The following is a 25720-nucleotide window of genomic DNA, read 5'->3' as shown; positions in this document are numbered from 1 at the left end:
CTCAATCAACGAGTAATATCATTTTCCCGTGTGATCATTCTCGATTTATCTCTTTGTAAATAGTTATCGTATCTTCTTAATTTATCTCGTTATAAATGATCATGAAATTGATCAATTTTATCTTTTTTACGGATGCGATTCCGATCCAAATAAATGCAATCCAAAGTCGACAGCTTAGCCGATTGGTTCAGTTATGGACCGTGACAATGTGCTATCAAAAAATATCTTTTAATCCTCAGCTTTACCAGAGTGTTTCAGTAAAAAGTGAAATTTGCCACCCAATCAGTCTCATAACTATTTATGAGAAAGTAAATCGAGAAACTACAATTGATCACGATGGAGAACATATAAAAATTACTCAATAATTATTATAATATATTTAAGATAAATTTAAATTTATAATTTAAAGTATCTAAATAATATTATATTAAAATATTACCATCAATTTAATTAAAATTATTTAAATTCAATTAAAATCACTTTCAAATAGCCTTCTTCTATATACTGTAGTAATTTACTATATAACTTTTATACGATAAGGCGCGGTTTGACATTATTAAAATATTAAGGGGCGGGCTGAAAGAATGATAGGTTTTATTATGCGAAGAGTAGTCGCAGAGTTGTCCTTCTGCGCCGTAGCGATCGCGACAGCGAGATGGGGCGAGGAGAATGGAAGAGGGCGCGAGTTCAGATGGGGAAGACGAGGCTCGACTCGGGGTGGCTCGCGGCGAGATCCACGGAAGTATGCGCGACAGGCGTGCAGCTGACTACGACCCTCCCTCCCGCCGGCCGCTGCGCGCCGTGGATGGAGGCCGTGGTTCCCGGCACGTAAGTCGCCGCCTTTCTATTCTTCATGCTTGGTAAGTAACTTTAGACTGAATCGGGAGACGCAAAAAGCAACTTTGATGCGCCAATGTTGTTCAAGGATGCTGTTTGTTGGAGTAGTTGCAAAATCCCTAGTCCTCATTTGTGCTTCTTTAATGCTTGGAATTGGGTAACAAAAGCATCTTTGTTGCGCCACCTGTTGCTCAAGAATGCAGTTTGTTTTTAGTAATTTAGTTATCCCTAGTATCGAGTCCTGACTGAGGTAACAAATGGCATCTTTGTCCCGCCAATGTTGCTTAAGAATGCGGTTTGTTGGAATGATTTCCCTATCGCTAGTGCCCATCAAGTCTTGATCTCTTCAATCCTAAGATATATTGGTAGTCTCATTTGTTTGTGCTACTCAATGTGGAACTGGACGGCCAGATTGCGTTTATAATGTGCTTTGCTATCCCAGTTTAATCGAAACTTAAGAAACTAACAGTAATAAATGCAACATCTGTAAAATTCTTAGGAAAATGGAAAAGTGGGTGCTTTAATGAATTTTCAATTGGTAAATTTGAATTCCAAATTCATGTTTTTTCACAAACTAACTAAATTTCCTAAACTATGACCAATGGCCTCAATTTAATCATGGGTGCATGGATGAAATGCAAATGGAAACTTAATGATGGATGTTGAAAAATTATCATAGGATTTTCCAGAAAAACTGTAGAAATTAACATCTCTATTCGACACCATAGACTTAATTTGGCTCTGTGCTATGGATTATTAAATTTTGCCACGTTGAAGAAATGTGCCTCTTTGAAACATCTATCCACAATTGCCTAGATGAAGGGGGGGGGGGGGGGGGGGGGGGGGGGGGGGGGGGGATTGCCAAGAAAATAACTCAATGAAGGTATGACTCTTTGTAATATTCTAGGATACAGGGTGCAAGAACAAATAGAAACACACCTGATGATAGTATGGACTATCGGTTAAAATGGATAATATTTCGTCGATGTCAAGTACATGGTGTGTTACAATTTGGTTTTAGAGCAAGACCCCTTTAATTCTATTTAAAATTGTTCAAAGTTGTATAAGTTGTTAATTTTATAATGCATTGGAAAATTGTTTAGGTTTATATTTTAGAAATAAATGGAGACCTTTAAGGATGTGTTGTTATAGAGAAAGTCAATTTATTGGGATAAGTTGACGGATTATTTTATAAAGAATTAGTCATGATATTAATATAAAGGGATTATGATCCTATTTAACTAATGCAATTTTTGGCCCAGAATACTTTTCCTGGGTGAGAATTGTTCAAACGTTGTGCTACATCTTAGGCCTCATATCATACTTTTTTATGTTTCATATGGTATAGAACCATAGGTAGTGGCATGTAGTTATGCAAGGTGAGGGCTCACTATGACAGTAAGATCCATGCATAGGTAAAAAATGTGGGGGTGGAAACTAAGTGGATGCTTTACCAGATGCCATATGAGTTACTGCTTGGAACACCACAACACAATTCTTACTATTTTTCCATGTTACACTCAGAATGGGCGGCAGCAAGTTTTTTTATGTTTTATGTAATGAACTATTGTTTTCTCTGGTAATTGATGAGCCCATGCATATATAGTATTTTGTTATGTTTGCAAAACAAATCCGATAATTAGTGGTTCCTATAGGATAAACTGATGCAATTGCCTTATTACAGCTAATGATTGCTTGATTGAAAATTCATGTGCATTCTAACAGTGAACCAGGATACCCTTTTTTGACATTTTGAAACAATTTTAGTTTTTAGATTATTCTTCTCTTGGACAGAGTTTTGACAACTTTGCTGAAGAACAACTTGGTGCCAGATCCTTTCTATGGGCTAAACAATGAAGCAATAATAGATATTGCAGATTCTGGGAGGGAATACTATACATTTTGGTTTTTCACTACCTTTGAGTATGACATGGTAAAATTCTTTCCATCCTTCATTTAATTTTGTTTTTGACGCTACCATATAGAGTATTCAGTGTGAAATTGGTTTTAAATAATCCTTCTTTGAATGAGATATTCTTTGTCATTATATATTTCTATCTAGCTTAGCCTTTCTGATTAAACTTGACAGATGAAGGATAATTGATGTGGTAACCTGTTATATCTCCTCATTTCTGACACTTCTGGTGCACTAACAGTACTGGATGTACTTCTTAAGGATAACAGACAACAGTTTTCTCTAAACATAGATGACATAACCAAGATGTAAACAGAGATATTCATAAATACTTTATGGACAGTTGATGTGGAGGAAGAAGTAATGTTTGACCAATAAGAGATTTTGTTGTGCAGTGTATAGATATTAGATATTCTTACGATACATAGTTCATGAAAAGAAAAAAAGGAATATTATTGTTATGTGAACAATATTATCACAAACCCCCCTGTCAAGTTAGAGCATGGTAATAAACATTCCTACTGTTCAGCTTGGAATTCGAAATAGAAAATGCTACAACATGATGGCAGTTAGTTAAGAAATCAACAAGTTGATCTAGAGCTAATAAAAGGAATGGAGATATGTTTAATCATCACAACATCTCTAATGACAATTAATTTCAATATGGTTCATTTACTCTTGGAAAACCAGTTTTTGGGGAATTAAGTAGCTGCTTGGATTTGCTCTTCATGAAAAACCAAAATTTGTAGATATCAATTATGGCCATCTTGTTACATAACATACTGAAATACTAGAGTGGTTATTTGAGGGCATCTCATATTCAATAAAATTGCACTGCATAATTGAACTTTTTTTTATATATCGAGAAGAAGTTTGAAATACAAAGATACATTTGACTATATGACTGAGATTTTAGCAAGAAAACCCATATAATATGAGTGCAGTCATCAATTAAAATAACAAAATAATGAGTAGTAAACTGAGCAAGAATCAGATTAGGTCCCCAGATAGTGGAGTTGACTAAATCAAGTGTACAAGTAGATTGTTGATTATGGAAAAGGAACTCGTGGTAAAAAGCAAGAATCAGACTAGGGCCCAAATACTGGAATTGACTAAATCAAGTGGATCAGTAATTGTGGATCATGGAAAGGGAACTCAGTGGTGTTTACCTGACTTTAAATAGTTGGGAAAATCACAACTTGAAGATGCCAATGTACTCAATTATGTCTACCATTCTCACAATTACCACACACTCATTTATTAACTAAAGAATTCTAACAATCTTCTTTATAATCTGATAATGTCTATGTGTCCTTGTGGTGTAATTCTTGTATGTTGTCCATTAAATAAGTAAGATAATCATTTTGATGAATATGCTGTGTAATTGATTTTGATTTTTCATTTTCTTTAAGTTAGCTTTGCAATCTCAGTAATTTTTGTATCTTTCTCTAATATGTAGACAGCAAATCAACATGTATATCTCAACTTCCGAGCAATTAATTATTCAGCAGATGTCTATTTGAATGGTCACAAAAAGAATCTTTCCAAAGGGATGTTCCGAAGGCATTCACTGGATATTACTGATATACTTAACCAGAATGGAATAAATATGCTTGCTGTTCTCATTTATCCTCCTGATCATCCTGGTAGCATACCTCCTGAGGGTGGACAAGGTGGAGATCATGAGGTCTGAGCATTTCCTTGAGTAATTTTTTTTATTTAATTCCCTTCATGGTAAAAAAATAATTTGGTTTAATTTATATTTGGCTAATTTTATTTTCTTTTTAAATTTACTGTTTCTAACATTCTTCTTCAAATCAATTTGGTTTTGCTCATTCTGATGATATCGTTTTGCTCTCACATAATATAGTTGAATTTAGGTCTGCATTTATGCTATGTAGTTGTTTCTGTTTCTTTTGGTTTGGGTAAGCAACAAAACAATAATTTCACTAAGCCGACAACATTTTCTCATTTGATTATGCTATTAACAAGCTAGACATGTTTGATGGTTATACGCTTATACTCCAGCTCAAGGAGTGTTAGACTACTTTATGTTAGTATTTGCTTGACTAGTTTAGTATAAGTTTTTCTTATGGTTCACTGTGCCTATGCTCTGTATAGATGCATAGATAAGGTCTGGTTAACAAAGTTGTGAATTTTTCTTCCTCAAATTTAAATGAATTGAAATTCAATGTATGGAGTAGTTTATTGGTTTAGTGATTTGGAAAACACATTCTAACTAGGATTTTATTCCTAAATGTAACTTGCTAAATCAAATCAAGTGCTTTTATATGTGTTAACTTAGTTGCATTTATTGATTTAATGTTCTGAGTTGCTCCATTAGTATGGTTTAATTTACATAGACTGGCTAACCACTCAAAATAGATACATGCTGTCTCAGATTACCTGAATATAGTTAAGTTTTGAAAGCTAAGAATTTAGAAGGATATACAACTGCCTATGCCGACAAGTGAACAAGCATGTTCCTTCTATCAGATTGGAAAAGATGTTGCTGCTCAATATGTTCAAGGCTGGGATTGGATGACTCCAATAAGGTAGACGCTATCATTGTTGTTATTAATTTTTTATTCTTTCTGTGTTGATTGGCATTGCAATCCGAACTTTTGTACAATTTCAATGATATGCACATCAAATATTGATGATGGAACAATTTCGTTGATTAACTTTGAGGAAGATATGCCTACTGCTTATTTATACATTTTGGTTAAATGGAAGCACTGTGTTTGGTTTCTATTGTTTCCTATATTGATTAATACATTTTCTATTTACTCAAAAATTTCCAAAATTACACTAAGTGCATATTTGCCAATATATTCATAAGCAAGCCATGTCTGTAATCAGATTGCCATGTTAAGATGGACTTGTGCTTTTGGTTTTGTTTCTCATTCCTGAGTTATGTTTATCCAAAGTATCACAGTAACATGATATATATGGCAGGATATGATCCACATAAATGACTCTAGTAGTCAGACGCCATTTATTAATATTGTTGTACCTTAATAATTGAATCATGAAATTTTATGATTGAAACAGAATTGTTGACCTATATGGAGTGGCTTTGGCTAAGAATAAAAATATTCAAGCCCAAGTTATTTATAGCAGACAACATTCACCAGGCCATGAATATGCTTGTGAGGTATAACAGGATTACAATGTCATTCTGTTTCATTACATTCAGTATGAGCTATGTGATTCGGTACCTACCAATATGCCATACTGATTAGTGCTTTGGCAACCAGCCTCCAAGCTTTATTTGGACCATTAATTTTTAACTTTATTAAATACTCTTTGAGATCCAAACGTCATATGGAAAATCCTTTCAGTTCCCAAGATCACTTGTGCTCACAAGGTCGAACCTCGATGTATACTTAGTTGGAGGATGGATGAGTTGATAATCACTAGATACCTTTGCCTTTTTAGTTTCCTGTAAGGTAAAGAATGATTCGAGTAACTGTGACATACCCAAATTGAAGAGGAGTTGATAAGGTGTAGCATCTATTGCAAATGAAAACCTTTGTTCATGTGACCAATGGACTACTGGTGGTGTTCACATAATGAAATAGTACTCTTAATTTTCTGTCTTTTTCTGACTTCAATAATAACAGATAATATATATTGATAGAGGCTCCAACTGACAACATAACAAAAACATTCACATATTTTCTTTTGCCTCGTATCATTTAGATTTCATTTGACTAGAGATAAAACCAATTGTTCACTTGTGCTTCATTCATGGTAAAACATGCCTTGTAGTAAAAATGGAGATCTTGTAAGCTTTTTAATATTAGCATTGCCCGGCTAGTGTTGGTAAGATTCACCAAGGTATGTTGTTGCTTCAATTTTATATTGTTAGACACAACTTGTTATTGAATGTGTCTAGGGTTACTATAATATTATAACTCCATGTGAGGGACTAATATTGTTTTCCCAAACTAGCTGCTCCTAAAAACTCTGTTTAACTTATTATTCCACCTTTGGATATTTTTGTAATGTAATGATGATCACCATCAAGTAGTTACTTGAAACACAAAACATCATCACATGTATTGTGAGATCAATACCGTGTGGGGTCACTGGGGTGGCGGATTCCACCTTTTGCTGAAGTGAGATCAAAATTTGGCAGTTTCCTACTTTCCTTGCAGTGACAAAACTATCTAAGTTTGGGGATAATGTTGAGCTTGAGAGAGCTTAGTGCTGAGAGAATTAGAAGCATGAAGTGAAAAGTACTTAAATAGCCAAAACATTCTACAAAAGCCAAAAAAATGCTAAATTTGCAACAAGTTTGTTATATGCATGTGGGTAAAAGTTGTAAAAATGAAATTTCACACTAATGTTTGCATATTTGCCTTACCTTTTTTTAGCTCATTCTACAATAAATTTTTTTTTTGGTTTCATACCTTTATTGTCATCAATAGCTGTATATTTTGGATTTTCTGGTAGCTTACATTTATTTTTCACTTAAATGCAGAGATAGGAACACTGGGATTTGGGATGAAGTATCAATTCAAGTTACTGGGGTGAGGTTTATTATGTTATTTTTGTGAAGTCAGCATGCTTCTTTCTATAAATTATTGTCTTGGTACAAACACATTAGGTTCTGTCTTACAGTATACTTCATACTTATCTCAGAATTTCTTCTACATTTGTTATACTATACCTATGTTCTGTCCCACATTATAGTTTCTTTTAATCTTGTTCCTCATTAGTGAGCATCACAGTAGAGTTGGATTTAGTGATGGCCAATGTTGTTCATGCAGCCATGGTGTCAGTGGTTCCATGCATGTTTTTCTGCTTTTCTTTTGCATTAGTAGGTTATTGACATTCTCTTGAATTTCCAACTAATTTATAGTTTGTATATGAATATTTGTGTTAGCATAGTTAGATCCCAATATATTTTGTGATATATTTCATCTTTCCTTCTGAGGCAGCCTGTGAAGATTTCTGATCCACACTTGGTCTCAACCTTTTTTGATAACTTCAAGAGAGCATATCTGCACACTACTCTTGAACTAGAAAACAAAAGTTCATGGCTTGCAGAGTGTGTATTGTCTCTCCAGGTTAAAATAGAAATAGAGGAGAACATCTGCCTGGTCGAACATCTTCAATCTCATGAGTTGTCAGTTCCACCAGAAACCCTGATTCAGTTCACTATACCACCGGTGTGTATATTCTTGTATTCTTTTAGCTGCTTTTATACCTATGCTCTTTGATTTTAAGCAGTTCATACTTGTGATGATAGTTATGTAGCATGTGCTGTAAGCTAGTTTTATTAAGTAACATGGACAATGTTATTCACTTTGGTGACTCGGCAATTTATAAACACCGTTGTTCTAGACCAACTCCAATCTTTTTGTGCAAAGCTGTGAAATCCTTCTAGAGGCTCTTTCTCTATTGTTTTGAGGGCGTCGTCCTTTGCCCACATAGACTTCATAATATTAAGCACAGCATGATGACATGACCAACCTGATTAAACTCAAAACACTGGAAACACGATTGTTCGAGACAATACTAGCAATGACATGATATATTCCAAATATATAATGGATGATATGAATTGATCTTTACAATGTAAAATAATTGCAAGAAAAACTTCAATAACCTTTTGTGTCATATATTTTAATTCTTTAGACATTTTACTTCATCTTATACTTAAATTATTTATTTTAAAAGAATATAATTAATTTTATGCTTTCATACAGGTTTATATTAACCCAAATGCCACAAACCATATAACATGATTAACATGGTATGACACACTGATTGCATTGTAGGTTGTTGCTTAATGCCTTCATCCTTTTCCCTCTTTTACACTATCATTTCATAAATGGATACTTGGCCTTGTCCAATTTTGGTTAAAAAGGGAGCAAAATACAATGTAAGATTATTGTTTTAATTTCATATTAGCTGATTTAGTAAATTACTCTACTCACTCATCAATCAGTTTAAACAAGTATCGTAGTAATATCCATAACAATATATGCAGACAAGTATCCTTTCAAAATTGATAGGAGCAATCAATTTCCTTCTTTTTGTTAGATTTTCATAAGATTTACACTTTAAAAAATTTGCGGCATGCTTTAGAAACTTACTCTAAGCTTGGTATCTAACACACTGAGTGATTAGACAACAAGCATTAGAAGCATCTCTCTTTGTAGTTATGCACTAAAATTGCCATATCTTCTATATAATGTCGACAGTGATTTTTCAATATTAAGCTACTGATACTCAGTATATACCAGATGTTCTTCTACAAGCCTAATCTATGGTGGCCAAATGGCATGGGTAAGCAATCACTATATGACGTTGAAATATCAGTTGACGTTAAAGGATTTGGTGAATCTGATTCATGGAGCCATTGTTTTGGCTTCAGGAAAGTTGAAAGTACTATAGATGATGCTACTGGTGGTAGGTACGAATTGAGTTTGAAAATCTGTTGTATAGTTAAAATCTATGTTTCCAACATTATGGACTACATTGAACTGGTACTCTTTTACAGATTGTTCAAGGTGAATGGAGAAAAAATTTTCATCCGTGGAGGAAATTGGATACTATCTGATGGTCTTTTGAGGCTTTCTAAGCGGAGATACATGACTGACATTAAGTTCCATGCAGATATGAACTTCAACATGCTTAGATGTTGGGGTGGTGGAATAGCTGAAAGACCAGAATTCTACGAATATTGTGATAAGTATGGGTTGCTGGTAAGGTGAATAGATATCGGCTAGTTGAAAGTTATAAATCTTGCTTTGTTTTCTATCTCTTCTGGCTTTTTTAGACTGTCAAAAAAAACATTCCTTATCTTTCCTCTCTCTTTGTGATAGGATGTGTATGTTTGACAAAGGCAGTGTGTGTTTTTTGTTTTTATTTAATGTGTCTTAGCAACTCTTTCCCTACAGGTTTGGCAAGAATTTTGGATAACAGGAGATGTCGATGGACGAGGTGTCCCGATATCCAATCCAGATGGACCTTTGGACCATGACCTTTTCATGCTATGTGCAAGGGATACTGTCAAACTCCTTAGGAACTATGCTAGTCTTGCTCTTTGGGTCGGTGGCAATGAACAAATTCCTCCAGCAGATATTAATACAGCTTTAAAAAGTGACCTGAAGCTCCATCCTTTGTTTGATGCAACAACAAAAGATCTGATTGATGATTCGAAGGACCCAAGTCAATATCTTGATGGCACACGGGTTTACATACAAGGATCTATGTGGGATGGTTTTGCAGATGGAAAGGGTCATTTTACTGATGGGCCTTACGAGATACAATACCCTGAGAATTTTTTCACGGATAATTTTTACACCTATGGGTTCAATCCTGAGGTTGGTTCTGTTGGAATGCCAGTAGCAGCTACAATCAGGTCCACAATGCCACCGGAAGGATGGTCAATACCGCTATTTAACAAGAAATCTGATGGTTACATAGAGGAAATTCCAAACCCAATATGGGACTATCACAAATACATTCCATATTCAAAGCCGAAGAAAGTTCATGATCAGATTACAGATTATGGGTGTCCGAAAGACTTGGACGATTTCTGTGACAAGGTGATAATCTCACTCTTAATGGCAATATCTGTTGAAATTTGTTTTCAGCATTGCCCTTGTCCAATTTGTTTCAGGCACAACTTGTCAATTATGTCCAATACAGAGCCCTACTTGAGGGTTGGACTTCTCGCATGTGGACTAAGTACACGGGTGTGCTAATTTGGAAGACTCAAAATCCTTGGACAGGCCTCCGGGGTCAGTTTTATGATCATCTTCACGACCAAACTGCAGGCTTCTTCGCTTGTCGATGTGCTGCAGAGCCAATTCATGTCCAACTTAATCTTGCTAGTTATTTCATAGAGGTACCGAAGATATCCTCAAACCTTGTCCTCGTTAATTTCAATCTCTTGATGTTCTCAAGAGCTATCTTTCATGTGTTAGGTTGTGAATACGACTTCAGCTGAACTTTCAAATCTGGCGATAGAAGTTTCGGTCTGGGACATGGAGGGAGGATGCCCATTTTACAAAATTACTGAAACAATCGTGGTGCTGCCAAAGAAAGTAGTCGAAGTTGTCAAACTGAAGTATCCAGATTCTAAGAATGCACGCCCAGTTTATTTTCTCCTTCTCAAACTCTTCAGAGTGTTGGATTCTGCCATCTTATCTCGGAACTTTTATTGGTTACACCTGCCTGGCAAAGACTTCAGGTTATTGGAGCCATATCGAGAAAAGCGAGTACGACTTAAGATTACTTCGGAGGTTATTGTTTCAGGTCCGACCTACAAAGTAAATATGAGATTAAAGAACTTGTCAAAAAGCTCTAGAAGTCTAATATGCAACGCAATGGATGACAAAAAGGACGGTTTTAGCGATTCGGGTACATCAACTGAGATTGTGACCTCCAAACAAAGCCAAAGAGGCATCCTCAGTAGAATTCCTGGAGCCCTTGGGTTCTCGCGGCCAGTCAATTCACCCATTGTGGTTGAAGTAAACGGCAAAGATTCAGGAGTTGCCTTTTTCCTTCATTTCTCAGTCCATGCTGCAAGGGAAGATCAAAGGAAATTTGAAGACACAAGAATACTCCCAGTCCATTATTCTGACAACTACTTTTCACTTGTTCCCGGCGAAACAATGAATGTGACTATCGACTTTGAGGTTCCTTCAGGAGTCACTCCGCGAGTCACTCTTAGCGGTTGGAATTATCATAAAGACCTGGTTATCTTTTGAACTCCAACTCCAGCTGGTGGATAACCTTTTCCCATTATGAGGTACTACTCATGCATGTATCATGAACAGCTTGTTAAATCCTTTTAGTTGCTAAGTGAAACATGTTCCCTGACAAATAAACTTGGTGTAGGCTACCCAGTGGTTCGAGTAAAGTCTTCGTTCGAGGGAATGATCGTCCTAAGTCGTAGTTTGTGGCTAAGCTCAATCGATCGAGTGCTCAAAGTTGTTAGCTGTTGAACAATTATATTTGTGTGAGACTAGAAGCAAGCAAAATAGAGCCATTGGTGGTGTTTCTTAGCCTTGTAGCGCAAAGGGTTGTCACCAAACTTTCCTTAGAGACTCTCTAATCTTCTATTAATTGTGTTAAAAGCTTTTAAGGCTAAGCTTTAATTCAAACACTCCAATAATCCATTTTACATTAGTGTTACATTTTATCTTGTTGAGATGAATGATTTAGTTATAAAAAAAAATATTACATGGGATTGTAGAGAAGTTCATCCCTAGCTTTTATTAAGTGGTGATTTTTAGCAAAACTTTTGGAGAGTGATTTTAATGAGTTATAAGTCATAGATTGTGGGTGGAGTCTTTGAACTACATTAAAAAAAATTTGTTAGCATTATTTGTTTGTGTTTCCTATATTTTTAAAATTTTATTACCATTGTTTATTTTATATATTTCTCTTGATTAATGCATGCAAAGGATCTCAAATAGGGCTATTAATTTCTTTGACCATTGAAGATTTAAATTCATATCTAGGGCTGGATCGGTACGGTATACCGAAATTTGTATACGATACCGTATACCGTACCGAAAATTTCGGCATAAACAAATCTATACCGTTACCATACCGAAAATTCGGTATACCAGAATTTCGGTATTTTCGGTATACCGAAATACCGAAATACCGAATTTTCAGTATATTACACCGAAAATATTGAAAATTTTGGTATACTGATAATTTCGGTACGGTATTATACCGAAAATGTTGCTATACCGAAATACTGAACAATAAAAATTGCGTACCGTTACCGATACCGAAAATTTCGGTACGGTATAATACCGACCCGAATTTTTCGGTATACCGAAATTTTCGATATGGACGGTAAATATCGATATGGTATGTGCGGTATACCGAAAATTCGGTATTTTTTCCCACCCCTATTCATATCAATTGTCACTCTATTTTAAAATATGGAACAATTTTATATTTAATACAGCATGAGCATATATTGTGATTAAAATTAAAAATAAAAACTGATTATATATATATATATATATATATTATCATGCATTACATTTTATGAGAATCTAAATGTTTTTTTTTTCATTTTAGATTTTTTGTTGTGTTTAATATTATAATGTAACTTTTAAATATGTCTTAATCATAAATTAAAAAATAAATAAATAAATTCTACCAAGTCATGCACCATGGGTTGCATAGGAGATTGTTATATATACACACGGAATGAAAGGAATATCAAATGTAAAAAAAATTATTTTATTTTTATTTTTATTTTTTTAAAATTAAATATTGAATATTAAAGGTTTTATTATGAAAAAATGAATATATTATATCAATAAATAAAATTTGTAATTATTAGAAATTTATGAATCTGGTGTGAAAATATCCATTTTATTCTCAATAGTCATCTCTCTCTATATATATATAAAACCTCTACGCTCGAACTCGTCGTCAGTCGCTAGGGTTTTGAGACAGCGTCTCCCGCCTCGTTCCGAGTCTTCGGAGGTCAGATTACGCCTCCGATTGCTAACTCCAACTCTTCCGAGGTCTCCGAGCTCATCTTGCGATCTCGAAATGGCGTTTTGGGGTGAGAATTCCTTCTATTCCATATTTTCCTCCTACCTCTCTACCTCAATCGTTCTCCTTCTTACTCGTTTCTTTGCTTCTGTTGTCACAGGGGTGGAGGTGAAGCCCGGAAATCCTTACACTCACGTCTACGATGAAGCTCGCGGTAGGCTTCGCATTAGCCAGGTCTGGTACATCCTAAAGACCTCATCTTGTGCGAGTTTGCTGGTTTCGGTTGTTTCTGGTCATCAAGGAATCCTGTCTTTTTCATCTGTTGCAGGCGACGTTGGGAAATGGTAAGGCTACCACCAAGAGCATTGTGCAGTGTAATGTTGGCAAAAAGAGTCCTGTTTTGCTTTGCAGTTTGATTCCTGATACAAGTGAGGCTTGTCGCTTGGAGCTCGAGTTTGAGGAGGAGGCTGAGGTTGTCTTCTCAGTTGTAGGGCCAAGAAGCGTCCACCTTTCTGGATATTATATTGGCGCTAGCCGGGGCGGCTGGGGTGGTGGAGATGAGACGTATCCTTATAATGTGTAGTCAATGTTGAATCTGTTTGAACTTGTTTTTTTTTCCCTCTGGTTTGTTCTTTATTTGGAAATAGTGATTCATATGGTGAAGATATTGGAGAGGAGGATTCCGAGACCAATGAGGAAATTGACAGTGAGGAGGATGAGTACGATGCTGACTTTATTGATGATGGTGATATTGAAATGTTCCCATTGCCTCCTCAGCATAAAAGCAATGGTAGTTCATGTTTTTTTGGCAAGTTATTTCAGAAGCATCTAGAAAAGTTACATCTCTTCTTTGCTTGTTCATGTTATATCACGTTATAGAAAGTATAAACAGATATTGTTGTAGCTGTGAAATATTTATGATATTTGTTCTTTGTGAATTGGCGAAGCAATCAAAGTTATACAATAGAGACAATTAACAGTTAATTAACAGAAATTTAGCTTCCTTTTAAGAGAATGAAAAATAAGTCGGTCAATGATCTCAAGAAGAGAAATCTCACATGTATTTGATTGTGATATAAAAGTTGCCTTTTTATTTAAGTTGCTGGCGGTAATAATTTGGTTATTATTCAAATAGTGAGCATGAAAATAGGTGCCTTGAACATACTAAATGGTATACTATAGGAAAATGTGATGCATAATGGACTTGATAATGATTTAATAATAATCAACTATTTGGACAACCTGAAATAGGAAAAACAATACAATTTTACTGCTAACAAACATAATAATGTTTGCTGGTAAAAAAATTTGTTAGTATAATGGTTGATTCACACTTTCCCAAGATTTTAGGTGTGTGTGAAGAAGACAAGTAGTGAGATCATTGCATAGTGCACATGTGTTCATAATGTTGGTATCAGTTGGTGCAACTGGAAATCAAGATTGTGTCGCACTGGTAAAATAACATTTTCAGTCATGCTGACACGGTTTTTGTGATACTTGAGTTTTACCTTGTATGTTTCAGAAGAACCAAGATAGGAAGATTTTCTTCACATGACTCATGCATCAATTTCATCTTATTGGTCACTGGGTAAGAGATCAGAAAAAGAAAGGTGGGGAAGTTGAGAAGCACCAACCAAAACACCAACAATATCAAAGAGGAATAATGCTAGAATTGGAGATGCCCCTCTATATCCTGTTACTATGCATGTTCCAGTGTCAATATATACATATGTGTGTGTATTAACAGGTTAAGTGGAAGGGGGTTGTAGGGTTAAAATTCATTTAATTTAATTCAATAACGCTTTGAATCGTGCCAAAACATGTTAAGTGTTGGCATGGTACATAACACAACCATATCATTCCAACAGGGGATCAAAATGGTGACACGGAACAATTCTGTAAACTTGCATTATCCAACATAAAATAGTTATTGCATGAATCTTCTACTCAATATCTAACTAATTTAATAATGTTTGTGTCACATTGTTATTTACTTTACCTTTCTCTCAACTAGTTGTAATTGAGGAGATTGTAGATGACGAAAAGCCAACAAATGGAAATGTTACTCATCACAGTTTAAAGAAAAAGAGTCAAGTGAGCGATACTGATAATGACGACGATGATTCTCAGCTCCGATTGTCTGCCAAGTCTAAGACAACTGCAGTTGTTGAAAGTGAAGATGAAGATGGTTTTCCAATCTCTTTTTCATTAAGGAAAAGTGAGACTAAGAACGAACTGGGAGACAAGAAAACAGGTAAGAAGAAAAATGCCGAGGACAGGAAAAGGAAGATTGATGCAATTAGCCAAGAGACTGAGCCTTCAAGGTTTGGCTTGTTCATAATATGCTTCAATTTTTTTTTTTGCTTGTTTCTTTTGTTTACAACATTGTGTATCCTTTAGCAGGGATGTAACAAGCATCGAGCAGAACCATGACCTTTCTGAAAATGTTGAAACTCATATGGTCCTAAATGATGGGAAGCAGAAAAAGAAGAAAGATAAGGCCCTGAAGGAAAAGAAGCTTGATGCAGAAGTGATTAAAGGGGATGAAAATACAGTTCAAAATGCCAATGGCATAGATCAAAATTATCCCTCTGAAGCTGACAAGCCATTTAATGAAAAGTGGGGCATAGTGACTACTTAACTTGCTAGACTTTTGAATGTGCCTATTGAAATTTTTTTTTGAGTTGATTTTTTTTGTTGCAGCGATGGAAGCAGTGGTGGCAAAAAGAAAAAAAATAGAAAGAAAAAGGTTAAAGATGAAATTGCCAATGAAAAAGCTGGTGAAGAGATTGGCGTGAAGGAACCAGAAATGAATCAAGATTCTGCAGAGCTTATAATGGGTTCTTATATTGCCAAGGTGGAACAATCTGTAGAAGAGGCGGCCAATGATGAGTAAGATATAAAACGGTGTTATAAAAGTGTTCAGCATAAAATGCAGTAATAAAATCATGTCATGTATTGCATATTTTGGGATTAATTAATAAATCTATTGCATTTTTTTCTTTCAAAATTTCAAATGTATCATGTTAAAAAAAATTCAAATCTATCACAACAATTAAGTTTTAGTTTTAAATTTATCATCTTGTTGCATCCATCCATGTTTAAGTTGCTTTTTGTAGAGTTGAAATTGCAGAATGACAGATCAAACGGTTTGTTTACCATCTGTTGACTGGGTAACAACTATGTCATGTCATCAATTTAAGTGGTAGGGCAAAATTTTACAAATTAATGTCTGCATTGTTTGCAACATTTTTTTCACTGAAGATGGTGATATGGCATGGTTAATACCAGGTAGTTGAAGATGTAAACAAATTGGTTGATTTGGCATTTCACTATCTTCTTGCAGCTTCACTAACTTAACAGTAGATAAAAGGATTTTAGGCAAATGATAGATGTGAAATGTTTTGTATCTTAGGCATTCATGTTAAATGGTGTGATAAATTGAAAAATTTTAAAATCTTAACCGTTGATAGGTTTGAAATTTCTTAAATGTTATGATAAATTTATCATTTCATAGAAATGTTGTCATGTATTTATCAGTTAGAAACTATTTTTCTTGTGTGCAGGGTTCCTGATGATGACAAAAGCCTCTCACAAAAATCCAAGAAGAAGAAGAAGAAGGCGAGGAAGGGCAATAACCCTGAGAATGATTCAAATGTTAATGAGCCTGTCAGTTTGCCAGAAGAACATAAACATGGACAGCACAAAACAAGAACATTTTCGAATGGTTTGACTATTGAGGAACTGTCTATGGGCCAACCTGATGGGAAGAAAGCTTCTCCTGGGAGTAAGGTACTTTTATCATCTACAATCTATCTAGGGATGCATGGTTATATTTATGCTTCATGGTTCTACGCATTAAAGTTGCTTTATATTTGTTTGATTGATTATATGTTATGTTTATTTGGAGAGAAGGAAAGAGAAAGGAAATGAAATAATTTAAGTGAAAAGTGAAGTAAAAAATTTATGTTATTTTTTTCCTCTTCATTTAGCTTGTTTTCTCTGATAGAATTGAAGGGAGAGAAGGATTCTCACTTTTATGTGTCATATTGTTCCGTTTCCCCTCGATTTCAGTTTGTTAACTAGGAAAGGAGGCAATAGAAGAATAGATTAAGTGAAAAGAAAAAAAAGAAAACAATTGTATTATTTTACTAATACTATATCCATTGGTTTGTTTTCTTAAATGGAATTGCTGGGAGAGTACTTCATTTTTTTTGTGTTTATGAGATACATCATTTTGTTCCAATTTCACATGATTTGAGTAAAACAAAATAGAGGCAATACTAAATTCCTAGCGAGTAATCATAGCATAAAATAAAATAAAATGATTCATTATATGGGAGCAACTTATTTTATTTTACATGAGAATGCATGAAAGATGATTTTACTTCCAGGTTTCTGTAAACTATGTTGGCAAGTTAAAGAATGGAACAATTTTTGACTCAAATGTCGGCGCAAGACCTTTTAAATTTCGACTCGGTAAGCTTAAGTCAATCTTGTATCTCCAATCCACAATGTGGTACATGTCATGCATGACTAGATTGAGATATTACATCCTTATTGCAGGTGTTGGACATGTCATCAAGGGATGGGATGTAGGCATTGCTGGTATGGTCTCTTATTCTGCTCGTAGTCTTATTCTGCTCGTAGACTTTACTTCAAATGTCTTTGCAAGATACTAACGTATTTGAGTTTGAATGATAGGCATGCGAACTGGGGACAAAAGAAGACTCCTCATTCCGCCATCAATGGGGTGAGTATTATCTTCTGTTTGTGTTGTGATCACAGTTTGAAATGTGGCCCCTTTTTGGTTGGCACAAGTGAAAAATCTCATTCTTCTTTTGAAATGAAGCCAATATGGGATTGGCACAAGGAATACATACCTCAAAGAACTCCATTGATCTCTGCCTCTCGACTTCTCCATTGCAAGCTGCATTGGAAGAGCACGAGTGATCTGAAACAGAGGCCACTGTTGTTCTGATCCACTTAAAATCTGACAAATCAATAACCTATAAATTGCCAGTCTTGTTAACCCATTATCAATTAACCATGTGAATCCAGAATCCAGAATTCAGAATCCACTAACCTATTGAAGAAAAAAAAATCATTTCTTCCCTCAGAGTTCACCCTTTTATTAAAATGCGCACTGGACTTTCAAAATCACAAAATCGTCAAAAATACACCTTTTGGTGATTTTGAAAGTCCGGAAGTCATTTTGCTCATCATCCCGAATGAGGGCAACTTTGGTTTAGGCTCTTAGTTTTGGCAGGCAATGCTACTATTTGTTGATGTAAGCCATTGCTGCCGCTTCTCCTCCACAGTATCATGGGCGTCAACTGGCAGAACACTAGATTGAAACTCTGGTTACTGTGCCTTGATTATGATTATTCTTCATCTGGTGTCTCAAATTCAATTTGCATGATGCAGATACGGGGACAAGAATGTTGGAAAAATACCAGCAAACTCATGGCTCGTCTTCGAGGTGGAGCTGGTGGATGTTAAATGAATCAAATTTTTTGGCTGGCGCAAGAGATATGCTGGTTATAATGCCATACTTTACACTTGGTATTGCACCATTGAAGAAGTCTCACTAGTTTTTTCTCATATTTGAGATAGAAATCTTGCCTTATTTTTACGGAGCATGGTGATTGGTGCATATGTTCTCCAATCCAGTTGAAGCTGAAGCTGAAGTGGCTTGTTTGTTCAGGGGTTCCTATCAATCACTAAGCAAAATTTTGATTTGTTGATGTTGCTTTCTATGTTACTACTGCATTAAACATGTGAATTTGGATTCGCAAGTTCTCAATTATTCAATGAAAGTTGCAAGTGATCCTGGTTTCCTTATGTTCTTGCAGAGTTGTGTTTGTTAATTTTAGGAGGATGTCCACGTTCAACATTGACAATTTGTGAATGTTTAAATTTGAGTTTATTTTATTGACATGTTTTTGTTTTGTTTTGTTTTTTTTTATAGAAAAAACACTGAGAGGGTTTTCAGGCTTTTATGAGAATAAAATAGAATCTATGCTTTTATTGGTCCTTAGATGGGAATTGACAAATCCTTGATCTTTGTCTCAGCTTTTCTAAACACTGAGAGGCTTTTCAGGCTTTGGGAATATATAGTCAATCAATTTGGGAGTCTCATTCCTTATCTCAACTTATCATATCAATCCTTATCACAACTTCAAGAGACTAAAGTTTTTTAAGGGTTTGGCTGATAAATAGGTGTGATTTATAGTTGTTACATTGTGATTTTTTATTATTTACGATGTAGTAGTTATAATTTTGTTATAACTTGTTTGATCAATTTAGAAATTAAGATAGATAATAATATTGAAAGATAGTTACGTAAATTATATATGATTGAATAATGGGGGTTATTTTTTTGAAAAAATAAAAAGTGTTTTTGATGATTTGAAAATTAGAAGAAAAAAAACAGGGACTCCTTTGTATTTTTGTCTTATGATCTTTAGATTGAAAATAAGAAGAAAAAAAAAGAAAAGCTTATCAATGAGTGTGCTTCACAACACGTGTCCTACTCCCCATGACACCCTCCTCGGGGTCCCACCACACCACCGCTGACGCCGTCGGGGCTACACTACGCCTCGTTGCTGTAATAAATATCATTTTCTAATTTTAAATGCAAAATTATCCTGAGCGATTTTTTGAAAACCAATAAATGCAATTAAATACAAGACCAGCTCGAATCATCGCAACTCTTCTTCGCAGTCAGCAGCAGCGAAGCGGCCATTAACGACCTCGTACGCTTCTCTCTCTCTCTCTCTCTCTTTCTCTCCCATTTCGCTCGGATTTGCCACGGTGCCTCCCCTTTCTCTGCACCAGTCAGATGCTGACGTGCATAGCCTGCTCGAAGCAGCTCGGCGACGCTACTGCGGCCTCCCGGGATGTTGCCGGCGGCGTCGAATCGCCGATCCATGATCCGGATGACGAAGACGTAGTCGACGGCGCCGGCACGCCCAGCACCCGCCAGGCCATCAAAGCTCTCACCTCGCAGGTGACCGATTCCCCCATCTAGGGCTGCTTTTCAGTTTCCATCCGTTTTCTCACACTTTTTGTGTCTCGGACAGATTAGGGACATGGCATTGAGAGCTTCGGGTGGGTACCGGCACTGCAAGCCGTGCGCCGGAGCGGTCGCGGGGAGTCGGCGCCGCCCCCGCCACCGCAGGGGCTACGCGGACTCCGAGGTGGGATCTGGGTCGGAACGGTTCCACTACGCGTATCGGCGGGCCGGAATGAGCTCGGAATCCACGCCGCGGGCGGTGGCGTTGGAGCGCGAGCTGGAGGTGCGACTCAAGGCGATCTCCATCGGAGAGAGGACGCCGTCGGTGTGCGGCCCGACGGAGGCCTGTTCGGAGGCTGCGTCAGCCTTCTTGGAGGAGAGCGAAGAGGAGCCGATGGAGTGGGTGGCGCAGGTGGAGCCAGGAGTGCTAATCACCTTTCTCTCGATTCCCCAGGAGGGCGGCAACGACCTCAAGAGAATTCATTTCAGGCATTCCCCTCCCCTTCATTTTGTTCTTCCGTATCGATATTAGGAACTGCCGGACTCGGCAGCGTCACCCTGTTCCTCTCCGCTTACATGAGCCAACAAAATCACATCTCAAGTTAAACACTTCCTCTTCTCAACCATGCCCATATTAGACTAGATTCATGTTCAAACTAGATTTAGTTCTAAACAGGAAACCCGATTTTAGATTAATATCATATCATTCAGCTTTTACAGATAGCAGAAAAAGTTCCATCTTGACCTAAACCTTACCAAGCTATCAATGTTTTTAGTATAAGTCAAATCATCTTTTCTTCCATTGTGTGTTTTCATATTTTCGCATTGTTCCATTGTTTGGACGAAGCAGCTTTTTTAAAAAGGTTCCAAGTCGTTGGGAATTACAGAAGAAAGATGTCACAGAGCGAAGAAAAAGAAACACGAGGATGAGACTAGAGAGGGTTTTATTTTGATAGTTCATGGGTATGGCCGTTGTCTACGTTCAGAACACAATTTATACACTACACTTTGGATTCTAGTACACAACTGGTCCTAGTTTCGAGAAAAGGCTTTAATTTCCATTGCCAAAATTTGTTCTTTAGCTCATTATTTCTAGTATTTTAGTGGCAAGGACTTGTTGGGCGCGCCGAAGGCAATCCAAAGTGACGACAAAAGGTCCGTTTCTCCTTCTGCTGGGTTTGAGATTAAAGGTCGGCCTTAAAACTCGGATCAAAGCAAACAGACAAGCAAGTGGTGACTAGTTTTTTTTTGTTTTTTGTACTTTCATATTTATGATTCAAAGGGGGTGTTGGGGGAGTTGTCCCTTAGCTCCGTGGTTATTTAAGAGTTAGAATGAAGTCTGTAGGTTGTGTCAGCCATTATTTTTGCATTAATGAGTTGGAGATTCCTGACTTGAACCTGTACATAGGAGGGCACGTGCACGCCCTTCTGTGGGTCTCACTTGCCACATTAACACTCCATCATGCTTCTGTTTAATTCAATAATATCATCATTGTTATCATGATTATGACGATGCTGTGTATATCCAACCATTTAGATTCAGCTACATCAATCTTGTCCCTCTATTCAGCATGTAATATACCTGGTTTTCCAGGGCATTCTGTCCTCGGATCAAAATTGCATGAATGGTTGTCTACTTAGGACCGGTGAGAATAACATAGGGCTAACCCCCTAGTTCAGTAGATTCCAAGCCAACTTAGATCCAGAGTAGGATCTAGATAGTTTAGCCCTTTTTAGGACGCTGGACTAAGATCCAAGTCAATATTGTGATTTACACAACCATTGCCTTGATGTCAAACTATGTAGCAGCCTGATTTATTTTAGCAGAATGCTGCAGTTGACGTAATATGTAACTTTTTAGCATCATAATTATCATCATTATCTTGCGTATGTCCCAGTTATTTGGGGTCAGTTAAGCCGTCATAATTATCATCATTATCTTGTGTATGTCCCAGTTATTTGGGGTCAGTTAAGCCATTTTTGTTTCCATTGAGCTTGTTTGATCTGAAATTTTATCTGGATTCAAATGAGGTTCACAAGTCCTGTACTCAGATCAAAATTGCAGAATTCCTACTTAGCAACAGTTAGGAAACATAGGAATCCCTAGGTTCAGGAGATTGAGATTCTAAGCCATTTTAGATCCCAAGTAAGATCTGGATCATAGTCCAATTTGGGATGTGGGATTGTAAGTTCCAAATCAAGATCGTGATTTTGACAACCATGCCTTGCCTTAGATGTCTGCCTATGTAGCAACCTGATTTGTCTCAACAGAATGCTGCATTTCGATGATCAGTATGCAACATTTCATATCCATGTCGATATGAATGATTATCCTTCAAATTATGCAGTTTCATGGAGATATTGAAGAGACATTGCATTTTTATGCTTGATTTATACTAAATACACCATGGTTGTCACGAATATGTAAAAATGCAATCATTGAAAGAATGATTAAGTCTTGGGAAATTGCTTCCATTTCACAAAAAGAGGATTGTTCATCCATTCCTTGCTAGAGCTTGTATGTGGTAAATGAAGTGGAAGAACTGTGAATCAAACTCTCCATGCACATGTCGAACAATTTTGTAAATCAGGAAGCTATTGTGCCCATAAAAAGCAGTAGCTTAAATCACTTGGAAAAATTGTGCCTTATTTCCGTCTGTTGTTGTATGATTGAGTTGTTACAGATAAGGCCACTGGCTTCAGTATGTTTCATAAGTAGTTCACTTCCCTGAGTTTGCAGAAAGATTATATTTGTCGCTTGTGTTGCCACACTAAATTGTGTGTTAATATGTCATGCTTCTGGTTTCCAGTAGTAATTACTTGATCAAAATCTGCCATTTCCATATATTATGTTTTAGTCATATTTTATTTTTTTTTCAGTGTTTAGTAATAAATTGAGGCCTACTTTTCCTGTGATATCAAGTGGCACCATTGAATTTCTAGTTCCTAACTAAATTTGGTGTACTAATTCTTTAAATGCTTGATGTCAATGGTAGCCGTGAGATGTTTAACAAGTGGCAAGCACAGAGGTGGTGGGCTGAAAACTGTGACAAGGTCATGGAGCTTTACAATGTCCAGAGATTCAATCGGCAAATTGTTCCATTTCCAACTTCGCATAGATCCGAGAATGAGGTGAAAGAAGAATGCCAGATAGTAATCCTCCATTTCATATTGTGCAGAATTGCCCTTGTGCTTGTATTTCCCAATTACCTTTCTCAATGTTGCTTGGTTCATTTTGCTAGTGCTCAAAGGAGGACAGCTCTGCAACACCACCACTTAGCAAAGAGCTGCTTCCTCATTATCACCACAGGCCTGATTCATTTGAGCAACACCAAGGTTGCAGAGGCCATAACCTTGGCCATCCTCAGCATGCACGTCACGACTATTACTCTGGTTGCCTCACTCCAACCCCAAAGCTTTCTAGCATTAGCGGTGCAAGGACAGAAAGATCATCAATGGATGCTTTAGTAAGAACATGTTCATCACCTGATGAGGTGGAACATTTTGGGGAAATGTCAGTATCTATTAGCGATGCAAGTGATCTTGACAGGGAATGGGTAGAAGAAGATGAATCAGGTGTCTACATCACAATCCGTGAATTGCCAGGAGGTATCAGGGAACTTCGACGCATTCGATTCAGGTTAGATTTCTATCATTACTTTCTAACTGTTAATTAGTTGAACAAGTATTTTCACTGTTTCTGTCAGCTGTCTGTGAAACATGATTACTCATTGCAACTCCTGTTGCATAAATCTTAAAACTGATTTACTGAAGCAAGCATTCATCAGGGAGTTCAGATACAGTTTCATCTATTAGAAATCGACCACGTGTTGATATTCCTGACAACCAAAGAAAACCGAACATTGTAAATACAGCAGAACCAAGAGAGGAGACATGTCCAAGGATGTGTTACAGCTGAATGGTGACAATATTTCTAGTCATAGCTGCTTAACGAGATGAAATCCTTCTTAGTCAGGCTTCAAGAATTAATCTATACCCTCATTTTTTAAAGTAATGAATGCTACTTTCTTCCAAATATCAAAAAATAATTACTGGTTTCTATTGTTTCCATTTTGCACTATACCCATTCTTTCATGTTGATCTTGTCTAGTTTCTCCCTCAATCAAAAACTGTTTGCTGAATAATCCAGAACCTTTTCGTCTATGAGATTCATCATTATGATGTCGAAAAATGGTATCCTATCTGCTAGTCAGATTTTATTCTCTGTGCTAACTCAACATTGTTGTTTCCCTTTGAATCACTTTGCAGCCGAGAGAGGTTTGGAGAGAAGCACGCGAGGCTGTGGTGGGAAGAGAACCGCACCAGGATACAAGAGCAATATCTTTGACAGTTAGCAGGCAATTAAACAAACACCACCAACTTGCTTCTTTTCTTTTAAACATTGATGATTCTTTGGTGTGTCCTTTTCGAGTTCTTCCACAACAGCATGCCGTTTCTTCATTCAACCCAATTGCAACCTACAATGAGTTACTCGGTCGGGAAACTAGAAACACATTAACATAAACATTTTACATGATCCAATGTTGGTGTTGAGCTATTTACTACACTACTCCATTTGATATGTTCAGATATTTGATGAAAGACAAGTCCATCAAACTAAGAAGAGATATGCTCATCTACTAGCTATTTAGTTTTTAAGGGTTCTTGTAATGCGAAAATGCTACACTCTGAGTAAGATGCATAGGATAGGATAGTTTGGAAACATGTTTAGACACATGAATTATCGATCCTCCTGATTTGGGCGGATTTAAAATGAGAGGCAGAAATTCATCTTGATTCATTTACTTTTTGTTTAATCCTTTTTGTGCTTATATGCAACTTTTATCAAGGCAAAGTGATAATATTAGTTATTAAATGGCAAAATAACAAGAGTTAGAAACTCTAACTCTTAAAGCATCTTAGAAAAGGAAAACAAGTTTTGTTTTTTTCCCTGATCAATATCAGAAATGGAGATAAAATGATAATTAATTGCAACTTTTTGTGGGCAAGATGACAAAACGTCGAAAAATCACAATTTTTTGGAGGACAAAATGATTATTTTTTTTGTTACTTTTTGCTTATTTTTGTCCATGCATGCAATATCTATCATGGATGCTTCAAGAGTGAGGTAACTTGATTCTTAAGGGAGTAAGGAAAGAGAAAGAAAGGCAATTGATGTTGCCATGGAGCAATCAATGTCCTTCACAACACAAGTAAAATAAAAAAGGCAATAAATAAGAGGGAAAAAATTTTGATAAATTGATGAAATGTGAATTGTAAGCAATGGTTGTGCAATCTAAAGTTTTCTCAAGTCAATCGACAACCAAAAGATCTCATGGGAGGGCCCTTTGAAGGATTTCTTATGGAGAGCTCTCTCTTTCAGTTGTTGAATCTAATCAGAATTTTATTTTGATCGGTCAAAGTCCACTCAAATCAATTTACCATCTCTATTATTC

At 36.3% G+C, this 25720-nt stretch overlaps 3 protein-coding genes across 8 annotated transcripts; all 3 read left to right on the top strand.

Annotated features, from left to right (window-relative positions):
* The first annotated feature begins 645 nt into the window (after nucleotides 1–645).
* Nucleotides 646–11962, top strand: LOC141847832 (mannosylglycoprotein endo-beta-mannosidase). Of its 3 annotated transcripts, XM_074735918.1 has the most exons (12): nucleotides 646–828; nucleotides 2632–2770; nucleotides 4212–4439; nucleotides 5249–5307; nucleotides 7242–7290; nucleotides 7702–7932; nucleotides 9013–9182; nucleotides 9270–9474; nucleotides 9670–10320; nucleotides 10395–10622; nucleotides 10702–11528; nucleotides 11618–11962. In XM_074735918.1, the coding sequence occupies exons 1-11, from the start codon at nucleotides 656–658 to the stop codon at nucleotides 11485–11487; spliced, it is 2919 nt and encodes a 972-aa protein (XP_074592019.1). In that variant the 5' UTR covers nucleotides 646–655; the 3' UTR covers nucleotides 11488–11528; nucleotides 11618–11962. The 3 variants fall into 3 exon arrangements, with proteins under 3 accessions (XP_074592019.1, XP_074592020.1, XP_074592021.1); XM_074735919.1 differs by lacking the exon at nucleotides 646–828 and having other exon boundaries at nucleotides 2686–2770; nucleotides 4264–4439; XM_074735920.1 differs by lacking the exons at nucleotides 646–828; nucleotides 2632–2770 and having other exon boundaries at nucleotides 4372–4439; nucleotides 5154–5307.
* Nucleotides 11963–13196: 1234 nt separating this feature from the next.
* Nucleotides 13197–19094, top strand: LOC141847467 (peptidyl-prolyl cis-trans isomerase FKBP53-like). Of its 4 annotated transcripts, none has more exons than XM_074735518.1 (12): nucleotides 13197–13316; nucleotides 13407–13480; nucleotides 13575–13810; nucleotides 13894–14036; nucleotides 15282–15570; nucleotides 15647–15865; nucleotides 15950–16138; nucleotides 16813–17038; nucleotides 17641–17725; nucleotides 17813–17854; nucleotides 17951–17999; nucleotides 18674–19094. In XM_074735518.1, exons 1-12 carry the CDS (start codon nucleotides 13304–13306, stop codon nucleotides 18750–18752), a joined length of 1644 nt encoding a protein of 547 aa, XP_074591619.1. In that variant the 5' UTR covers nucleotides 13197–13303; the 3' UTR covers nucleotides 18753–19094. The 4 variants fall into 4 exon arrangements, 3 of the variants coding, with proteins under 3 accessions (XP_074591619.1, XP_074591618.1, XP_074591617.1); XM_074735517.1 differs by having other exon boundaries at nucleotides 15261–15570; nucleotides 15650–15865; XM_074735516.1 differs by having other exon boundaries at nucleotides 15261–15570.
* Nucleotides 19095–20071: 977 nt separating this feature from the next.
* Nucleotides 20072–25038, top strand: LOC141847334 (protein Brevis radix-like 1). Its single transcript, XM_074735351.1, has 5 exons — nucleotides 20072–20258; nucleotides 20332–20753; nucleotides 23261–23396; nucleotides 23507–23904; nucleotides 24534–25038. Exons 1-5 carry the CDS (start codon nucleotides 20091–20093, stop codon nucleotides 24610–24612), a joined length of 1203 nt encoding a protein of 400 aa, XP_074591452.1. The 5' UTR covers nucleotides 20072–20090; the 3' UTR covers nucleotides 24613–25038.
* The last annotated feature ends 682 nt before the right edge of the window (nucleotides 25039–25720 follow it).

The sequence above is a fragment of the Curcuma longa genome, chromosome 16, assembly GCF_044706935.1.
Source record: "Curcuma longa cultivar G26 ecotype Majalengka, Jawa Barat chromosome 16, ITB_CL_G26_1.1, whole genome shotgun sequence".
Lineage (NCBI taxonomy): Eukaryota > Viridiplantae > Streptophyta > Magnoliopsida > Zingiberales > Zingiberaceae > Curcuma > Curcuma longa.
The sequence above is the reverse complement of the archived record's forward strand: the minus strand, read 5'-3'. Positions and strand labels throughout refer to the sequence as shown.